At 38.8% G+C, this 20,142-nt stretch overlaps 1 protein-coding gene across 1 annotated transcript in view; it reads left to right on the top strand.

Annotated features, from left to right (window-relative positions):
- TBKBP1 (TBK1 binding protein 1) overlaps positions 1-20,142 on the top strand; it is a 95,799-nt gene that overhangs the window by 67,459 nt on the left and 8,198 nt on the right. Inside the window, exons 8-9 of the mRNA XM_058182858.1 lie at positions 17,393-17,508; positions 18,344-19,065. Coding sequence (XP_058038841.1) covers positions 17,393-17,508; positions 18,344-19,065 — 838 coding nt within the window. The remainder of the gene's footprint in view (positions 1-17,392; positions 17,509-18,343; positions 19,066-20,142) is intronic.

Below are 20,142 nucleotides of genomic sequence, written 5' to 3'. Positions count from 1 at the left end.
CCAGTTTTCAAAAAGGCGACCCCAGCTTAGTTGATAATTATAGACCAATCTCCTATGTTGCGTCGCCTGCAAGGTTATGGAATCCATCATCAACCAATCCATTACCTTACACTTAGAAATACACAACCTTCTCTCAAATAAACAATTTGGCTTCAGGAAAAATTATCATGCAATTTACAACTTCTCCACTGTAAAACCTATGGACTACAAATCTTGATCTAGGTAAATCAATAGATGCAATATACATAGACTTCTGTAAAGCTTTTGACTCAGTAGTACATGATAAACTTCTCCTAAAATTAAAATCCTATGGCATTTCAGGACCCTTACACAACTGGATATCTGCTTTTCTGTCAAACAGACAACAAATAGTTAAAATTGGTAATGCTCTATCAAATCCTGTTCCTGTCAAGAGTGGTGTTCCTCAAGGCAGCGTTCTTGGACCTACTCTCTTTATAATATACATAAATGATCTTTGTAATCATATCTCAAGTAACTGTGTTCTCTTTGCTGATGATGTCAAACTTTTCAACACCACTGACAATACATCCACAATTCAAAAGGACCTTGATCATCTAACTGCTTGGTCTAAAATTTGGCAACTACAAATCTCAACCAGTAAATGCTCAGTCTTGCATATTGGAAGAAAGAACCCAATCACAAAGTACATGCTTGATGGACATTGCCTCGCAGATGACCCCCACCCTGTCAAAGACCTTGGAGTTTTTACATCTAACGATTTAAGTGCCAAAGCCCACTGCAACTATATAGCTAAGAAGGCTCTAAGAGTTGTTAACTTAATTTTACGTAGCTTCTTTTCAAAAAACACCACGCTACTGACCAGAGCATATAAAACATTTGTTAGGCCAATTCTTGATTACTGCTCTCCTGTCTGGAACCCATACCATATATCTGACATCAACACAGTTGAGCGTGTCCAAAGGTATTTTACGAGAAGAATTCTCCACTCCTCCGTAACCAATAAAAACTGAATGCACAAATTACCACACCAAGCAAGAAGAGGATCTTCTGCACTAATTCCAGTCGTGCCTTCTATAATTTTGTCAACAACAAGCTTAAAACTCTAGATGCATGCCACCACTAAAAGACTCTGATGGCAATGTATACAATGATGAAGTAACTAGAGCACAACTCTTTAACAAATTCTTTGCATCAATTTTTGTCAACAGTGATGGCACTCATCCCACATTTCCTAATTGTATAAGCAATGAGCATGACAACTTAACTAATGTTGATTTTACAGAAGAAAATGTTGGTAAAGCTCTAAGTAAATTGAAGCCATCTCTATCCATTGGACCTGATGGACTTTGTGCTTATTTTTAAAAACTCTCTAGTAATCTAGCAGAACCCTAAGTATAATCTTTAATATAGCTTTACTACCAGTTCCTTCCCAGTCTCTGGTCACTAGCCACAGTCATTCCAGTTTTCAAAAAGGCGACCCCAGCTTAGTTGATAATTATAGACCAATCTCCTATGTTGCGTCGCCTGCAAGGTTATGGAATCCATCATCAACCAATCCATTACCTTACACTTAGAAATACACAACCTTCTCTCAAATAAACAATTTGGCTTCAGGAAAAATTATCATGCAATTTACAACTTCTCCACTGTAAAACCTATGGACTACAAATCTTGATCTAGGTAAATCAATAGATGCAATATACATAGACTTCTGTAAAGCTTTTGACTCAGTAGTACATGATAAACTTCTCCTAAAATTAAAATCCTATGGCATTTCAGGACCCTTACACAACTGGATATCTGCTTTTCTGTCAAACAGACAACAAATAGTTAAAATTGGTAATGCTCTATCAAATCCTGTTCCTGTCAAGAGTGGTGTTCCTCAAGGCAGCGTTCTTGGACCTACTCTCTTTATAATATACATAAATGATCTTTGTAATCATATCTCAAGTAACTGTGTTCTCTTTGCTGATGATGTCAAACTTTTCAACACCACTGACAATACATCCACAATTCAAAAGGACCTTGATCATCTAACTGCTTGGTCTAAAATTTGGCAACTACAAATCTCAACCAGTAAATGCTCAGTCTTGCATATTGGAAGAAAGAACCCAATCACAAAGTACATGCTTGATGGACATTGCCTCGCAGATGACCCCCACCCTGTCAAAGACCTTGGAGTTTTTATATCTAACGATCTAAGTGCCAAAGCCCACTGCAACTATATAGCTAAGAAGGCTCTAAGAGTTGTTAACTTAATTTTACGTAGCTTCTTTTCCAAAAACACCACGCTACTGACCAGAGCATATAAAACATTTGTTAGGCCAATTCTCGATTACTGCTCTCCTGTCTGAAACCCATATCATATATCTGACATCAACACAGTTGAGCGTGTCCAAAGGTATTTTACGAGAAGAATTCTCCACTCCTCCGAAACTAATAAAATACCTTATTCCATCAGACTTGATATCTTGGGTCTAGAAAACTTGGAACTTCGTCGCCTTCGACAAGATCTGGGTTTAGCATATAAAATCATCCGTTGTAATGTCCTTCCTGTCAATGACTTTTTTAGTTTCAATAACAATATCACAAGAGCTACCAATAGATTTAAACTCAATGTCAACCGCTCCAGTTTAGATTGCAGAAAACACGATTTCTGTAACAGAATTGTATATACTTGGAATGCATTACCTGACTCTGTAGTTTCTTCTCATAACCCCAAAGGCTTTATTCAAAAACTGTCCACGGTTGACCTCACCACTTTCCTAAGAGGACTCTAAGGGGCGTGCATAAGAGCACATACGTGCCTACCGTTCCTGTCCTACTGTTTCTTCCCCTATGTATATATATGTTTTTAGTACCTCATTTCTCCTCATATATACGTTCATATATTATATAACCCTTTATGCAATGCTTGTATATATATATTGTTATATTGTTATGACGAATAAATAAATAAAATAAATAAAAATAAATAAAGAAGCAACTTAGAACTAAGGAGAAATTTTCTGACAGTTAGAACAATTAATAAGTGGAACGACTTGCCTGCAGAAGTTGTGAATGCTCCAGCACTGGAAATTTTAAAGAAAATGTTGGATAACCATCTGACTGAGATGGTGTAGGGTTTCCTGCCTGGGCAGGGGGTTGGACTAGAAGGCCTCCAAGATCCCTTCCAACTCTGTTGTTATATTATATTATAAGCTGGAAAAAAACATGTCTCTGTATTTCAGTGCACATATGTTTATGTGAGTGGCATGGAGCAACCTTGTACTAAAGATGTTATTTACCTTGCCATGCATAGTCTCTATGACAACCATTTGAGAAGCAGCAATAATGCCAAAGATGCCTATTACACAGAAAATGTAGCCTGTTCCACTTCTAATGGATAGGACATCTACTGATTACTCCTATTCCCAAGCTGGTTATTTCAGCCAGTTTTAAAACTCTGACCTTTTTCTCAACTCTGGACAAAATATATTGAACTTCCTGGAGTTCTAAAATATTCTGTGTGTGGGATTTTTCTGTGAGTGATATCAATTATGGTTCTTAGAACTGGGGGGGTGCGATATTCAGTGACATTTTTCTTTGCCTTTTATTGCTACTATTAATGCTTGCTTATTTATGTATTGATTGTAATATTTCTGGTTATATTTTCTTGGACTTTTAAATACTGTTTGGTTATATGTTAATATTCTTTTAAATATCTCTTCTGCAAGTCCACATGCAGAATTTTTTAAATACCCCTAACTTGATTGGAGTATATTATCCATGGGGGAAGGGATTGAGTTTTATTACGTCATGGTTGGCATGGAGAAAATAGAAAGGTTTTCCTTCTTCTCTTAAAGTTGTTGAACCTGAGTTTCAGAGGAACCACAGTGAGAGAAACAGACAGGTGCCTTCTGCTTATGGGCACCTCAGAGGCATCGCTGTGAGAAACAAAATACTGGATTAAGATATCCCTGTGACCTGATCCAATAAGACAAGTTCCAGGTTCTTATTGATGCCAACTGGTCATTAAGAAAATATCTTAAATTAATGATTAGTTAATTAATTATATACATGAAAAACAGTTAATTTAAAAGAGTCTTTCCCGTTCTGGTGTCCCTCAGATGTGCTGGAATACAACTTCTTGACCATTCTAATATTGGAATTATAGTTTTAAGACATTGAGAGGATACTACATCGGAGGAAAGGTGGTTGAGTAGTTGTTCCAAAGTATTTATTGAAGTTTTTTTTTTTCTCAGAAGGAGGGAAAGGCAGCTTTTGAAATCTGCTCCAGCTCGATCCCCCACTTTCTTCATACAGGAATTGGTCACCATCATCTGCTCAGGGGGATGGATGGATTCATGAACCAAAAGGGAGGAAGGCAGGGGAAAGCCAATGGAGAAGTGTGCTCAGTGTGATTCTCATTCCCTTGTGCCTAGTACCATTTTCACCAACAACTCTTTGGAAAGGGCCCTGAAGAAGAAAATGGAAGGCAAGCAACAGCTTCCATGTCTCTTCTTCTGGCATCAGGTTCCCAAGGGACAAGGGCAGTTATTCTTTCTGATCTAAGAACATATTGTTTTTTGTGTTTTGATGTATGAGTATAGATTTGATTTTGGTAGGGGTTGATCCTGAAAGCTGCAATAGAAGGAATGACGATGGATAATATATTTTTGGGGTACTCTGTTTAAAATCAGGACAGTTGATTTTAATTTGATGATCCTTTCATGAGGCTATGTGGCATTTTATTAAGAGTACAAGGGGACAGCTTTTCCCTATAAACGTTACAAGCCTAGTGATATGCATCAAATCATTTAGAGAACAGGGCAGGAGTGAAATCTCCTTTTATCCCTCTCCCGATCTGGTCCCAGGCTGGTTTTCCCACACTTGGAATACAGGTAGTCCTTGGTAGAAAAGATGGTATATAATGGAAAAGAAAGAGAGGCAACATTATAAAAATGTGTTGGCAAGAATGACTTCTTTTTGAAGGCTGTCATATTCAAGGTCAAGAGGCAGTGAAAGTTTTGAAATGGACAGTTAAATTGGAACAGCAGACTGAAAGGTCAGCCAGTCCCTGTCAGGTATCTTCAGGAAGGGGGCAAGATAGGCCAATGAAAAATGCCATGGCACAATGCCACACTGTAAACTCTGCCCTCTTTGTGAGTGTGCTGTGTTGTAATGTACACACAGGTATAAAAGGAAGGGAGCTTTCTTTTGTAACAGCCTGCTTCTTTTCATTGTTTTGATGAAAATATTGGCTTTTGTGGATGACTTTGCATAATATGTTTATTTAAGTTATTTGCTATAGTGCTATCATTAAAGTATAAATGGAATCTGGTATAAGTAAATTTTATGTGGCTTGGACCCTGGTTTGTTCTGATTTATTTATTTACTTCAGGAACTCTTTTCTTGAGCAAAGGGAAAATGATCTTGCAAATCTCCTGAAAATTGAATATAAACAAATGAGGCAGCAATGGAAGACAGGTTAAACTAGTTTTAATTTAACCAGCTACTGGTTTAAGTATTTTATGTTTTACTTTATATTGCTTTATCATATTTATTTTCACTGTGGACCACAGAGTAAGGCAACATGAATATTTTGATGAGGAGTACATTTTCTACTTCATATACATCATACACATTGAACATTTTCCATATTTACTAAATATAAATCCATGTAAAATGTTAATCCATTCATTCTATATTGCATAAAATATACCATTCCTTAGTCTTCAGTGGGTATATACAGTGAGAACCAAAAAACAAAGTCCTTTTTTATGGACAATATAGATGAGAGTTTTTATGAACAAAACCTCTCATCTATATTATCGCGAACCATGAGGAATAGAAACTTAGAAAAAAAATGAAATGTACATTTTTTTCTGATTACATTTTGAGGTTTCATTTATACACAAATAGAGATGCTGTTCATTGCTTGTTTGAATTTTGATCTTTATGCGTATTTCCTCTTGAGGTTATTAATTCTTGAGATTAGGGTAATGAAAATAATGATGATAATGTCAATCTTTGTGGGAAATGTTCAGAATAAATAGACGAACTAAGCACCGAAAAACCATTGCTCAAACATTGTTTAAAAAATAAAAAGGGCTATTTAATTAATTAGTTTAATTATAGAAAGGTTTCTCCAGAGGCAAGGAAGATAGTAGTTTTCATTTTATTTCATTCTGAAACAATTCATTCTGAATAAGCCCATTTTCTGTGTTTGCTGAATAAGCCCATTTTCTGGGTTTGCATATTATATTTAACCATAAACTAAGTAAACAACTGGATTCAACACAATATATAAAACTACAAAATGCTAAGTATGGGTAACATCAAGCAAGCTTAGTGTGCTGTGCAAGTATAACTGTTGCCTCTTTAAACATTTTATGTGAACAAAGACAATTTTTTTATTATGGAGTTAAATATATTAATAATTGAGCTTTTCTGTGTACTTCTGATATGATTTAAAATTTCCCATATTTGATATGGATTCTTATTGTACTCTAGTGAGTTTGTTTTTATAAAAAAATAATTTAGAGAATGTACTATAACATTTAAAAAAAACTGAACGAGTGGCTTTTGAGATATATCAGTAGCTGTGGTTTGATGATAAAGAACCTTTTGAGCTATTTTGGATTAAAAATTCAAAGAGGGTATTTTTTTTTCTTAACTGAGAGCAATATGGTGAAGCATTACAAAAGGAAGTTAATGTGACGATCTAAAATATGTCTTTACAGACAGGACAATGACATTGGTTAGCAAACAGTTCCATGAAATAGTTTATTTTGACATAAGCTCTCTTCACAAGAATCCAGTCCATCTGCTCTCTTAATTCTATTTATTTAACATAAGTCGAATATTAATAAAGACCATAGGCTAACTTTTAAAGAAGTATTGATTGTCACATTTTTTTTTTACAAGGGGAAGATTTTACTTGTGTTATAGCAAGATTTTTAATTGTAGAAATGTCTTTTAAGTTTTCTCATTGTAGGCTGTTTGCTTGTTTGCTTCTTTATTTATTAATTGAATTTATAGTCCTCTGTTTCTATTTGCCTTAACACTCAGCATGGTTTATGACAATGGGAAAAAAAACAAAATATAAAATTTAGCAACAACATCAGTACAAGTGAAATAAAATAATAATAAATAAATAATAAAATAAAAGTTAAAACCAAATGAAAGGCAGCATTTTGTTTTCGAGTGGAATATGGGAGACCATACCCTAAACATTGCATTAGATTGTTTAAAGTAGGAGTCCCCAATCCCTGGTCTGTGGACCAGCATGCCAGAAACCGGTCTGTGCAAACAGGATGCAGGCAGCACATGAAATCATGTCCCTTCGGGCCACAGAAAAACCTTTCTCCATGGAAACGATCCCTGTTGCCCAAAAAGTTAGAGGCCACTGATTAAAAGAAATAGTTTAGGTAAGCATAAAAATAGCAGTTATTAAAATGAACATATTATTCAAGATAAACTATTCATTTCAAATGGCACTAATCAGAATGTCAGAGAAAATGGCAATAAACTGTCAGTAAAATTATATGGAATGGGGAGCTATTCAGAGGTAATCAAAACATTTTATAATATTCTAAAAAGAAGAAAATTAAATTAATATAACATTACACATCTCATATTAGTATATGAAGTTTAAATAAATTAAATGCAACTATTTGACCTTCTCCCTATGTTAAATGGTTGTCCTTTCTGCCCCAATAAAATTAACAGTTATAGGCCAATTTTTGTTGCAACTCTTAGAGCTGTACACAAATCTTTTAGAAACCATGTAAAGGCCCCTTTCCAGTTTATTCATTAATCATTAATTCATTAATGTTTGTTCTGGGTTTTCCAGAATATTTATGATCAAGCTATAAAATAGATATATCAAAGCAAGTTCTACTGCATCAAATCACATATACATAAATGTGTAGTATTTTAATATTTTTTATTTTTGGTTTTCTGATTCTGGTTTTATCAGATTTGTCATATGCTGATAGATCATTTATGTCATGACATAAGCATGTTTTTCCAGGGAGTGGAGATAGCCCCTTTACACCTTCCTTAAAAAAGAACAATTAAAGTAATCTTTGCTGAGTGGAGATTGGTAGATACTGGTTGGCTCAAAAACATCCAGTAAATGACTGAATATTTGAATCTCAATCTTTTCCACAGAGCATTTTTGGAGGGATTAACTAAATATATTGCATTCATAATTATGTTAATATATTTCTGCATAATTTGCTTTTTAAAATATCTTCAGAAATTATACAAATACTTTAAGAGCATCTTTGTAGCTCATCTCAAAGACACTAAACTGAAGTAAGCTACCAGAGAGAATGCCACAGAATGAAAATGGCTGCAGATAAATTAATTAATGAATCGGTAGAGATGACATGAGAAAATGTTCATCTGAGCACAGACTGTATGAGGAAAGAAGCAGCTATTTAATTAAATTTTATTCTTCTCCATAATGCTGGACAAACAGTATGAGGAAAAAGTGCTATTCCTTCTTGCTCCTGAAGGAACAAGCAGTCTGATCAGGCCGTAAATTAGTCATTTTGAAATGGTAGTTCTTCAGATATTTAGGCTATACCTACCAGTGGGGATGCTAATTCTGGCCCATCATATCTAAGGCAATCAGCCTTAGAACTGAAACCTCATAAAGTTCAGATGCTTGAAATCATAAGTATTTATGTTTGTTCATTTTTTAAAAAGAAAAGATTGAAGTTTTCTTAAGTGATAGGTCTCATACCTGTCTAGCATATATATTTTTTAAATTTGAATTTATATCCCGCCCTTCTCCGAAGACTCAGGGCGGCTTACACTGTGTTAAGCAATAGTCTTCATCCATTTGTACATTATATACAAAGTCATTTATTTATTGCCCCCAACAATCTGGGTCCTCATTTTATCTACCTTATAAAGGATGGAAGGCTGAGTCAACCTTGGGCCTAGTGGGACTTGAACTTGCATTAATTGCAAGCAGCTGTGTTAATAACAGACAGACTTAGTCTGCTGAGCCACCAGAGGCCAGAGGCCAGAGCATATAATATAATATATATGTATCAGTAGTAATAGTCCTTTACTTATGACCACAGTTGACCCCAACATTTCTGTTGCCAGGCAAGGCAGTTGTTAAGTGAGTTTTGCTCACTTATGGATATAGATTCATTCACATTTAAGCCTATCCAAACAAACAAATGTTCAGCCAATTTGGTGTAGTGGTTAAGCAGCAGGCTAGAAACCAGGAAATTATGAATTCTAGTCCTGCTTTAAGCATGAAACCAGGTGGGGGATCTAATCGGTCAGTTATTTTCTCTTAGCTCTAGGAAAGAAGCAATAGCAAACTACTTCTGAAAAATCTTGCCAAGAAAACTGCAGGGACTTGTCCAAACAGTCTCTGAGAATTGGACACAACTGAACAGAAACATCTCCATAGACTTTGAACAGAAGAAAAAAAAAATCAAGCAATACAGTTTGCCTTTGAAAGAACAATTCTGTGCATAGATGCAACAACAGAATGATTCAAATATGCACAACAAAATGCATACATATTTTTCTCTGATTTTTCTATTCCATTGCTATATGAATAATTTATGAAAATGTATTACAGTAAGAGCTGGGATACTTCAAATCACATTCCACACTTGTATATCTTATAACTTCCAGAATTCTTTGCAATTGCATGCTGGTTGTGGAATTCTAGGACTATAAAGTCATATCTCTGGCAGATACCAAGGTTGTGGAAAACTGCCATGGGGGAATTGTTTCTTCAAATTCTTTCTTCCATGTCTGTAGTGTGGGAAGAATAATACTGGGCTAGTTTAAAGGGCTGTTGGTAAGGACTATAAGAGACCTGCTATAACATATACATGGTCTATTTTATATCAATGATTTTCTGGATTGGGACCTTGAAATGCAAACTTAGTGGTTTCATTTGTTTCTAGGTAAAATTTAACTTAACCAAGCATGTTACTAAACCACATAGTTGTGCTAGTGGTTGCAGTTGAGGACACAAAACCACAATTGTTGCAGTTCCACTCTCTTCATTTGGCATAAGTACTTAAGGTTTATTTTTCCTGTTCTAATCATGAGATTTTCTTCTTATTTGTGTATTTTAAAAAAATCTCATGTTTAAAGATATAAAGTGGATACAGCAATGAATGAGTGAGAATAAAAGAGGAAGGAGGAAAAGGATCCACATTTCAGCAGACTTGCATGATATATGTATGTATGTATGTATGTATGTATGTATGTATGTATGTATGTATGTAGGTCTTTGGTTGTTCGGGTTTTCTCCCATGTAAAATTGGAAGTGTCTTGGCGACATTTCGACAAAGTCTCATTCGTCATCTTCAGGCTTCAGCTTCGTGCTTCTGGGAGCAATGTGTGATCGCAGCTGTTTCTTCCTTTTAACTGCTAGTGGGTGTTTGAACTGATTGGGTGGGAGCTTGGCTGTGCTCTGATTGGATGGGGGGTTTTTTGTGCTCTGATTGGATGGGGGTGTGTCCTGTTTGGGTGGGGGCTTGGTTGTGCTCAGTTTAATCTGTGTTGCAGGGGGATTTGAGCTGGTGAGCTGCATTGCTGTTGTTCGGCTTCGTGGTCGTGCTACATCTTCATAGTGGGTGTCAGTCTGCTGCATGTATGGATTGGAGGGGTTTGAAATGGCTAATTTTGCAGCTGCGGCCTGGCTTCTGGTCCTTGGTCGTGCTTCATGATCAGTGTGGGTTTGGGTCTGCTTTCTGGGTGGATGTGCGGTGGTGACATCCTGTGTGGACCTCATGAATGTGGGTCTGGTGTCATTCCTCATGTTAGGGACTCGTTTGTCAATAAGGGCGGGTTTCCAGATGGCTGGTAGGCGGGAGGTATCATCTCGTTTGTTCATGCTGTATGGGCGTTTTTCTGTCTCAATGGCTTCTCTGATTATTCTGTTGTTAAAGTGTTCAGTTTTGGCGATAGTTCTGGTCTTTTTAAAGTCGATATCATGTCCTGTGACTTTAAGGTGTTGGACCAGGGAAGAAGTTGGTTCCTCTTTTTTGACTGAGTTCTTGTGTTCTTCAATGAGTGCACTTATTCTTCTGTTGGTTTGTCCGATGTATGTGGTGGGGCAGGCGGTGCATGGGATTTCATATACTCCTTGATTTTCTAACTCAATTTTGTCTTTGGGGTTTCTTAGGATGGTGGATATTTTCCAGTTTGTGCAGAATGCTGTCTTGATGTTGTGTTTGTGGAGGATCTTGCTGATTCTGTCTGTGGTGCCTTTTATATATGGGAGGAGGGCTGTGCCATTTTCTTGTTCTCTGTCTTGGATTTTAGGGGGGGGTTCTTTTTGGATTTTTTTTTAAAATTTACATTTATATCCTGCCCTTCTCCGAAGACTCAGGGCGGCTTACATTGTATAAGGCAATAGTCTCATCCTATTTGTATATTTATATACAAAGTCAACTTATTTTACCTACTTTATAAAGGATGGAAGGCTGAGTCAACCTTGGGCCTGATGGGACTCGAGCCTGCAGGATTAGCTTGGTAATCTTATTTCTTTGGAATCCATTGGATGTTAGTACGTTAGTGAGAGTGTGTAGTTCAGTTTTTAGGTGTTGTTCGTCAGCTAAGCATTTTGTTCTGGAGATGAGTGTCTTGGCTATGGAGTTGATCTGTGCTGGGTGGTGGTGTGAGTGTGCATGCAGATAGCGGTTTGTGTGTGTTTTCTTCTGGTAGATGGTGTGTCCTAGGGAGCCATTGGGTTTCCTGTAGACTAAGACATACAGGAAGGGAAGTTGGTTGTTAACTTCTGTTTCCATGGTGAACTGTATTTTGGGGTGAAGGCTATTGAGGTGTGTGAGGAAGTTGTCAAGTTTTTCTTTCCCATGTGGCCAGATTATGAAGGTGTCGTCTACGTATCTGAGCCAGTGTTTGGGTTTGTGATCAGATTTTTCTAGAGCTTTTCCACTAGCAGTTAAAAGGAAGAAACAGCTGCGATCACATATTGCTCCCAGAAGCACGAAGCTGAAGCCTGAAGATGACGAATGAGACTTCGTCGAAACGTCGCCAAGACACTTCCAATTTTACGCGGGAGAAAACCCGAATAACCAAAGACCTACATACAAACACCTGCGAAAACCTCAGAAAACATATATATATATATATATATATATATATATATATATATATGTATGTATGTATGTATGTATGTATAGATACACACACACACACACACACACACACACACATTATTTTTGTATATGCAATTATGCAATATACATTATTATTATTGTGTTGCCAACTTTTCTCTTAACTAGGTTTCCTGTTTCTGAAGTGACTGAAAAGCACAATCAGCTACAAGGTCTCGGTGAAGAAAGTTGTAACCTCCCGGGGTTTCGTCCTGTCATTCTCTTTATCAAACTATTAGTTGTTAGCAGTAGTGGGTTCCACTTACCTTCACTTCTCGGTTCAGAACTGTGAGCTTGTGCATGGCGCTTCTGCACTTGTGCAGAACCTTCTGCGCATGCGCAAACCATCCATGATGACATCTGGGCGGGTGGGCGGAGTCACCTGCCTTGCCACTACTGGTTCGCCTGAACCGGGGCGAACCGGTAGAAACCCACCACTGATTGTTAATAAGCAGCACAAAAATTCTCAGAGTGTTTAATCTTCTTACTTCTCTGTACCTTCTGGCTTCAACAAGGACATATAGATGCACAAAATAAACAGAATAAATTGCCATTATTAAATGAAATTAAAAAATCAGGCTGAAGTTAACTAGGTATCTTGCAACAGGCAACAGTCAAAACAGTGTGACTGTTAATTTCAACAGTCAAAAGTGAAACAAAAAGAAATCAATAAGCAAATAAACTAGTCAAAAAGTTTGCCAGGGAGTGAGAACAAAATCACCAAACATTCTGTGAAATAGTCCTGGCTGAAAGGCTCTGTGGAAGGTAATTAAGGAGGGAGTCAGTCTAATTTCAACTGGGTGGCCATTGCAAAGGTCTAGTGCTATCACAGAAGAAGTTCCTTCTAGCCTCAACACGTCTTATTGCCTATATATGGGAGACCATGAGCTGATTTTCCTGGAAAAATCAGATAGATTGAGTAACTTTGTTGGTGAAGAGCTGTGCAATGTGTTCAGAGCAGCCAGAGTTAAGTAGAGTTAGGACTTGGGACTCTCAACAAGGCTGTTGGCTGACAGCCTGCTATTCAATAGATAGGAAAACATCATTGACCTTGCCCAGCCTGATCTTGGTTATACAGGCCAGATCTGTCTGGCCATTACCAAGTCGTGGGTGGAGAAAGTTTTGTTACAGCAAGATTTAGAATTGACCAGAAGTACCTTGAGGCTGCTCTGGGCACTTGGATCCCAGGATAGCTTTTCAAATTGGAGATCCCTCACCTCCCCTGGAATGCTTACCTAGTACCATATATTCTGCTGAGTTAGGGAGAGCCTAGTAATTACTGAGGTTGCAATAGATAGGGGGAGGGAGGTTAACAATTTCCTCATTTGGGTGGACCTAATAAAAAAATCCTTCTCCAAAACTGTTGTTTTTTAGCCTTCCAAGGGAGGGGCTAAAGAATGGAAATTGTCCTTCTTTTTGCAGGCTCCAAAAAGAGCAAGTCTCTTTCTCATCCTATTAAATCTCTAATTGTCACCATACTAATATCCTCCCTCATACCAAACAAGATGATCTGGATGTATTGCGGGGGGGCGGGAATCCCCAGTTTATTATAAGTTTGGAAAGAATGGGGGCTTCCCAGTTCCTGTGCCCTCACACAAATAAATTAAAGAAAGCCCCTTTTCAGTGATGAGTACATTGGTAGACTGCTGATATTTTGTTTGCTTAACACACGTGGTGTGTTAAGTGGTTCTAAATTCCTAAATGGTGGTTGTATTTAGGATTTATAAAAGAAGATGGGTATCAGATTTAAAATCAGACTCTTAATAAAAGCTATTAGAAGCAGAAAAGTTAGTTGGGACATGGTGCTATCTTAGAAATGGAATTCTATTTTTGGCAGTAAGATCCATTGTCAAGCCCAACTGGGAACTTAGTTTTTTGTTTTATCTGACACTGTTTATCATTCTGTAATAGTGATTATAGAAATCTTAATGAAATATTTGCAGTTGTTTAATTTCACGATTGATCTTAAACTTTCAATAAATCTGCTAAATATTGGAGAAACTATTATCTTCTCTGAACTTTAACCCTGCATTTTATCCAAAACATTATTAGAATGACTTACCCCTAATGGCAAACCATCTAAGAATATTGTGACAAGGATACCCCAGCAGCAGGGGTGAAATGCTACCGGATCGGACTGGATCGGGCGAGTAGGTAGCGGAGATTGGTTCTAATTTGCTGATCCGGTAGCAATCACTGACTGTCCCGAACCAGTCCATGGCCCGCAGTCCAGCCTTTGCAAGCTGGACACCGGGACACCGGGAAAGCAGCTTGCCACCTGCTTGCCCTTAGGTCAGGGGCTGGGGCCCATTCCCCGAGGCCCTGGAGCCGCCGCCTGCCCCAACCGGCCTTTCCCTGGAGCCGCCGCCTGCTCTTCCTTCGCCCACTTGCTGCCCACTCGCCGCCTGTGTGCCCTTTGCCTTTGGTCAGGGCCAAGGGATACCTCATTCCCCTGAGACCCTGGAGCCACTCCCTGCTCGCTGCCTGCGTCAACCGGGTCAGGGAATGCACCATTCCCCAACACCAGCCTTGTCCCGGAGCCGCCGCCCGCTCTTCCTTCGCCACGAAGTGTATACTTACTTTCTTCCAGCGGCTGGCTGCCAGGAAAGGCAAGCGTCCAAAAGTTACTGGAATCCCTCTCCTTGAATATGCCACCACCATTGCTGCTTGTTCCATGCAACAGCTGCGCAAGCGCACACCATTTATTTCATTTATTTCTCAGTGGCAGGTTGGGCGTGCGCTTGTGCAGCCGGCGCATAGAATAAGGCGGCATATTCAAGGAGAGCAACTCCGATAACTTTTGGATGCTTGCCTTTCCTAGCTGCTGGAGGAAAGTAAGTATATGCTGCGTGGTGAAGGAAGAGCGGGCGGCAGCTCTGGACAAGGCTGGTGTCGGGGAATGGTGCATTTCCCGACCCAGTTGAGGAGGCGGCGAGCAGGGGGCGACTCCGGGGCCTCAGGGAATGGGGCGTCCCTGGACCCCGGCTCCTGACCAAAGGCGAAGGGCGAGCAGGGGCCGAGTGGACGGTGAATGGGCGGCAGCTCCGGAGAAAGGCCGGAGTGGGGAATGGTGCATTCCCCCACCCAGTTGAGGCAAGTGGTGGCTCCAGGGCCTCCGGGAATGGCACATCCCTGGTCCCCGGCCCCCGACCCAAGGTGAAAGGGAACAGATGGCAAGTGGGTGGCAAGCGGGCGGAGAGGCTGCAGCTGCAGGCATCTTGCAAAAAGGGAAAAGGCAAAATAGAAATTATTTTTTTTTCCCTACTGGGTTCTGTGGGTGTGGCTTGGTGGGCGGGTTGTGACTGAGTGGGCATGGCTGTGAGTGACATTGAGTTGGCCACACCCACTCAGTCACAGGACATACCCACCCACCAAGCTACACCCACAGAACAGGTAGCAAAAAATTTTAGATTTCACCTCTGCCCTGCAGTATCCTTTTAGGAACCTTTAGGATTAGGATTAACCTTTAGATAGAAAAGTGTCCTCATTGAAACTTGAACTCATTTTGATAATGAATGAAATGGTTATCCAATGATCATCAAGAGCTGTCCTTGTCTTGGGTAGGCACCTCATTTGGTCTGATAAATACTATTGTAATTGACAAGAATACCTTAGGTATTGGCTACACAATATTCAATTCAGTTTATTACAGTCATAGATCAGAGACAGATACACAAAAGATTTCTTGGGAGAAGCTTGCCCATTTTTCAAAATGCTTCCCATGGAAGATCTGGTTCTTGTACAAATTAGGTAGGACAAGGGCATGAGGAATTATTAAACTTTTACCTTAATTATCCTTGCTAAAGTTATACCACTGAAATGAAATTTCAGTCTTTCCCTCTCTAGCATTAAGTATGCAGGCCAGGTATGAGAATTGCTCCCTATTGCTGAGATTCATTTTAAAAGTCCTAAAATAATCTTGAGACCCCAGAATCCTAAATTGATGCCTCCAGTTGTATTTCTAGAATTCCTACTCCCCCTAGTGAGCCACAATTCTGGAAGTTGCACTTCTGTAGATTATCCCTGGCTTCATTCTCAACAGTTGTATACACCTGCAAAATAAAATCTAAATCATATTTTTTATATTCTTTATTTGAGGACTATAAATGACAAACTTGGACTACTCCTCTATTTCATTGAGATTCCTACGGTCTCTGAAGAAAAGAGAGATGTAAGGTGACATTTAGGCCAATTAAATCCACTGCTCCATGCTAACTCTCCCTCACCTACATGTCCTCCTCTATTTGATATTAGAGCAGCAACTGGGAGTAATCACTGCAATCATTCTCTACTGTGAAGCATTTCTGATAAATTACAAAGGGAATTCACAAGCTCATATCAGGTTTTCCTGATAGATCATTTTCTTTCATCTCTTATCTCTTTCCTAAGAGATGTTGTCAGGAAAGGGGTTTTTCTTTGCAGAGGGCATATAAAATTAGGCAGAGCGCCACAATATAACCATAAACTTGCCAATTGCTCAGTTTTGCATTACTGAAATGATGTTACTAAGCTGGTTTCTATATCAGCACATAAGAGCAATTGACTTTGTGATACAAGGTTGGCCTCCTAAAGCATGCTTGGAAAATCCCCTCCATTGATATTCCCCAGGACTCTCTCATTTATTTATTTATAATGATTATTTGTAATGTTCTGATAATGCTGTTGACATACGGCACATATAAATGCTGAAATAATACCCATTGCTGCTCAGAGCATTGCTGTTGCTGCTATTGCTTCATATACTACCACTAGAGATAAACCCTTGAAATTCAAGGCACATTTGAACTTACAACTTAAACTTATTATCTGCATTTTATGTAGGATATGGCAAAAATTTACAAATTATGCATCCATAACTGTTTTGGTGCAGAAATACTTTAGAGATCCACTTGCACAGAATCCCTTGTGAAGGAATGAAGAAATTTCCACTGCCTAAAGTATGAAGTATCCAGAGATCAGATGGTGTTCCATCTGTATGGTTGATCAACCTTTTTCCTTATCTGTACAATGGAAGGATGAGATAGTGCCAAGAGTATTGTCTGTAGCTCAGGGTTTACTTTACTAACCTATTGAAGAAAAGATAGTTTGCTCATGATAGTTGTAAGAGTCTTCAGAAATCAGCTTTAAAGGAAGATGTTACAGCTTTTCCTACCAACAATGACCCAGAAAAGTTACGGTAAAAGAACAGCTGGGAGAAATTGCTTTCTGTGTTCAAAATATTCATCAGGCTTTGCCTATTTTTTGTCTTTTGTTAGAGTAAACTTAGCCCTGGCCTACACAGAACTCACTGAAGAGCTATGCCGCCTAAGAAACCTGACTTCTCTTCAAAGTCAGATCCTCCGAACTCTTATGCAGGAGCAGGTCATGAATGGTGAGTGGAATTTGGGCATAAAGGAATGACTATAGCAAACTAGGCTTAAACTATGATCACAGAGGGTTGAGGTGAGGTGGTTGTTTCTTTTCCTTCTCCTTCTCCTTCCTATTTCTCCTCCTCCTCCTCCTCCTCCTCCTCTTCTTGCAACAATCAAGAATTACGTATCTCAGACAGACCAATGGAAAAAAATTGATCAACAATCAATAAATAACACAAGCGCATTTATTAAAAAGGGAAACAACTACGTTTAGGCTTGCATCAGTTGTTAACTCTTTCATTACAGCATCACCAAATTTAGCTGTTATATTGTATCAGTGATAGAAAATTTCATATTTGATTTCATATCATATCAATAATTTCTTAGTTATTGAAGATACAAGTTAAGATACAAGTATTCTGACTATCTTTATAATAACATATAATTAACTACTTTTATATGCTCAGATCCACAGAGCGTGGGTACTTAGCTACTTTAGAATACCTACCTTGTAAAAATGCAAAGGAAAGGCTATTATATGTTGGGGAGACAGATGGTACTTCACCCGTTCTCATTTGCTTTGTTAAATATGATGATTCTAATTTCAATCATGAGCAAGAAGATTTGCAATTCCTTTAGCTTTTGCTATAAACATATTTTCGAATAAAACATATTTTCTATTAAGGATCAAGTAGAACCAACGAGTATGTAATGCGTGTATAGCACCAAAGCTTTGACTTGTACTGGTCACGTGAGCTTTCAAAATTGTCTAGGCAACTTTTGGAAGTTGGTCAGTCATTGCCATGGATACCTTATGTATCCTCAAAGCATCTATTCTTCTATCTCTTGTTCCAGGTCAGCGGCATTCTCCCCATTCCCAGCGCCATTCTCCTGCCCAGCAACGTGGTTCTCCAGCTCCTCAATGCACGTCTCCAGCTCAACAAGGAAGGCCTTCTGCTCCTCAAAGCCAATCTCCAGCCCTACAGAGGCGTTCCCCAGGCCCACCTGGTCAATCCCCTGCACATCAACGTCGTTCTCCAGCCCCCCCTCCTTGCCAGTCTCCTGTTAGCCAGCGGCGTTCACCAGCTCCACTACCCAACCAGTCTCCTGCCCAGCAGCGCTGCTCACCAGTCCAAAATTGTTCATCACCTGCCATGACTTCACAACATAGATCTCCAGGGGCTGACAGAAACATTATGGATCTGGGCTATTCTAAGCCCTCCAGTCATCACATCAAAGCAAGCTTCCAAGGTCGTCGAAGCTACTCGGAGGTGAGCGACGCTGCTCTGTATCAACAGAACCGTTCTCTCTGGCTGCAGCCAGAAATATCCACCTTACCAAAGCATCGTCCCTACTGCGAGGTTTATGCCAGAGACAACTTCGAAGAGCACTTGCGCTTTGAGAAGCAGTCCTCGGATGAAGACGACTGGGCCCTCCCAAGCCCCCCCAGCCCTGAAGTAGGGGGTATCCGCTGCGCCTCCTTCTGTGCAGGGTTCCCCATTCCCGACACCTCCATGCACCGGATTGATGCATCGTACTCCAGGGCTGAGCATGCTCAGTCCTGGCCCTCAATCAATGTAAGCAACATCCAATGCCATGTGTATTCTATGCCTTTTCCCCACCCCAGTTCTCCGTTCAGAATCAGTTAACTAAATAAACTTTCATTGCCCAATTTATTTTACTTACAAAGATTTTTCTAAGAGTGCAAAGTGTTTATGGTGTATATTTTAATACTATAGACCAAACACTTAATCTTTTGGGTGAGAAACAAAATTTGTGAGACCTAATGTTCCCAAGATAGTGGTAACCATCTTTTAATTATACATTGACAAGGTCTCAGTGAGCACAGAGATTTTATATTTTTATTTCAATTTCTGTGCAGATCCTAATACATCAAACTCCCCCTCTTATGAGCACAGCTTCAAGATCCCCTAAGCATAGTATATCTTGGGTCGGAATTCACGTTGATGACTGAATTCAAGTTGATGCCCATTTTGGAAAAGATGAAATGATCAATATATGAAGTAGATTATTTAACTTTAGAATTTTAAAATCTGTTCAAATCACATACCTAACCTTAGCAATTAACATCCAATCCAAGTAGTTCCTAATGATGATCTAGAAGATGCTTGACTTTTCACAAGTTTGCAACATTTTCCCCACATCTGATCAGAGTTTGCACTCTAAAGTTGCCCAGTTATTTCCAAGAAGGATGGAAATGGTATTTTGGTATCATGTTTATAGGCATGCTCATGATAGTTTAATTATTTTTCCATGTTTAATATTTATCTTGATTAACTTTATTTCATTTTACTGCTTATTTTGAATTTTATTCTCATGCTGGCTTGTACAATAGAGACCATACAAAAAGCATGTTTATAGTCCTATATAAAATAGAATTAACTAGAACAACAGCAGTAGAAGACAATTTAATTGTGGCCCCAAAATGCTAATGATCACTTAAAACTATAAAATGTACCTCAGTTAAAAGAATGCTAACAGGTAAGGGGCCTCATGTACCTTGTATAGAAGGCTTTTTCTAAGAATGGTCATGATTTTAACAAGATCAATTTAAAAATAAATTAAAAGAGGTTACATATCAAGATTGTTAAGGGAGGGAGATTGAAGTATCTTCTGCAGCAGCAGCCCTCAAC

This window comes from Ahaetulla prasina, chromosome 4 (genome assembly GCF_028640845.1).
Source record: "Ahaetulla prasina isolate Xishuangbanna chromosome 4, ASM2864084v1, whole genome shotgun sequence".
NCBI lineage: Eukaryota > Metazoa > Chordata > Lepidosauria > Squamata > Colubridae > Ahaetulla > Ahaetulla prasina.
This window is presented reverse-complemented; position numbering and strand designations above follow the sequence as displayed.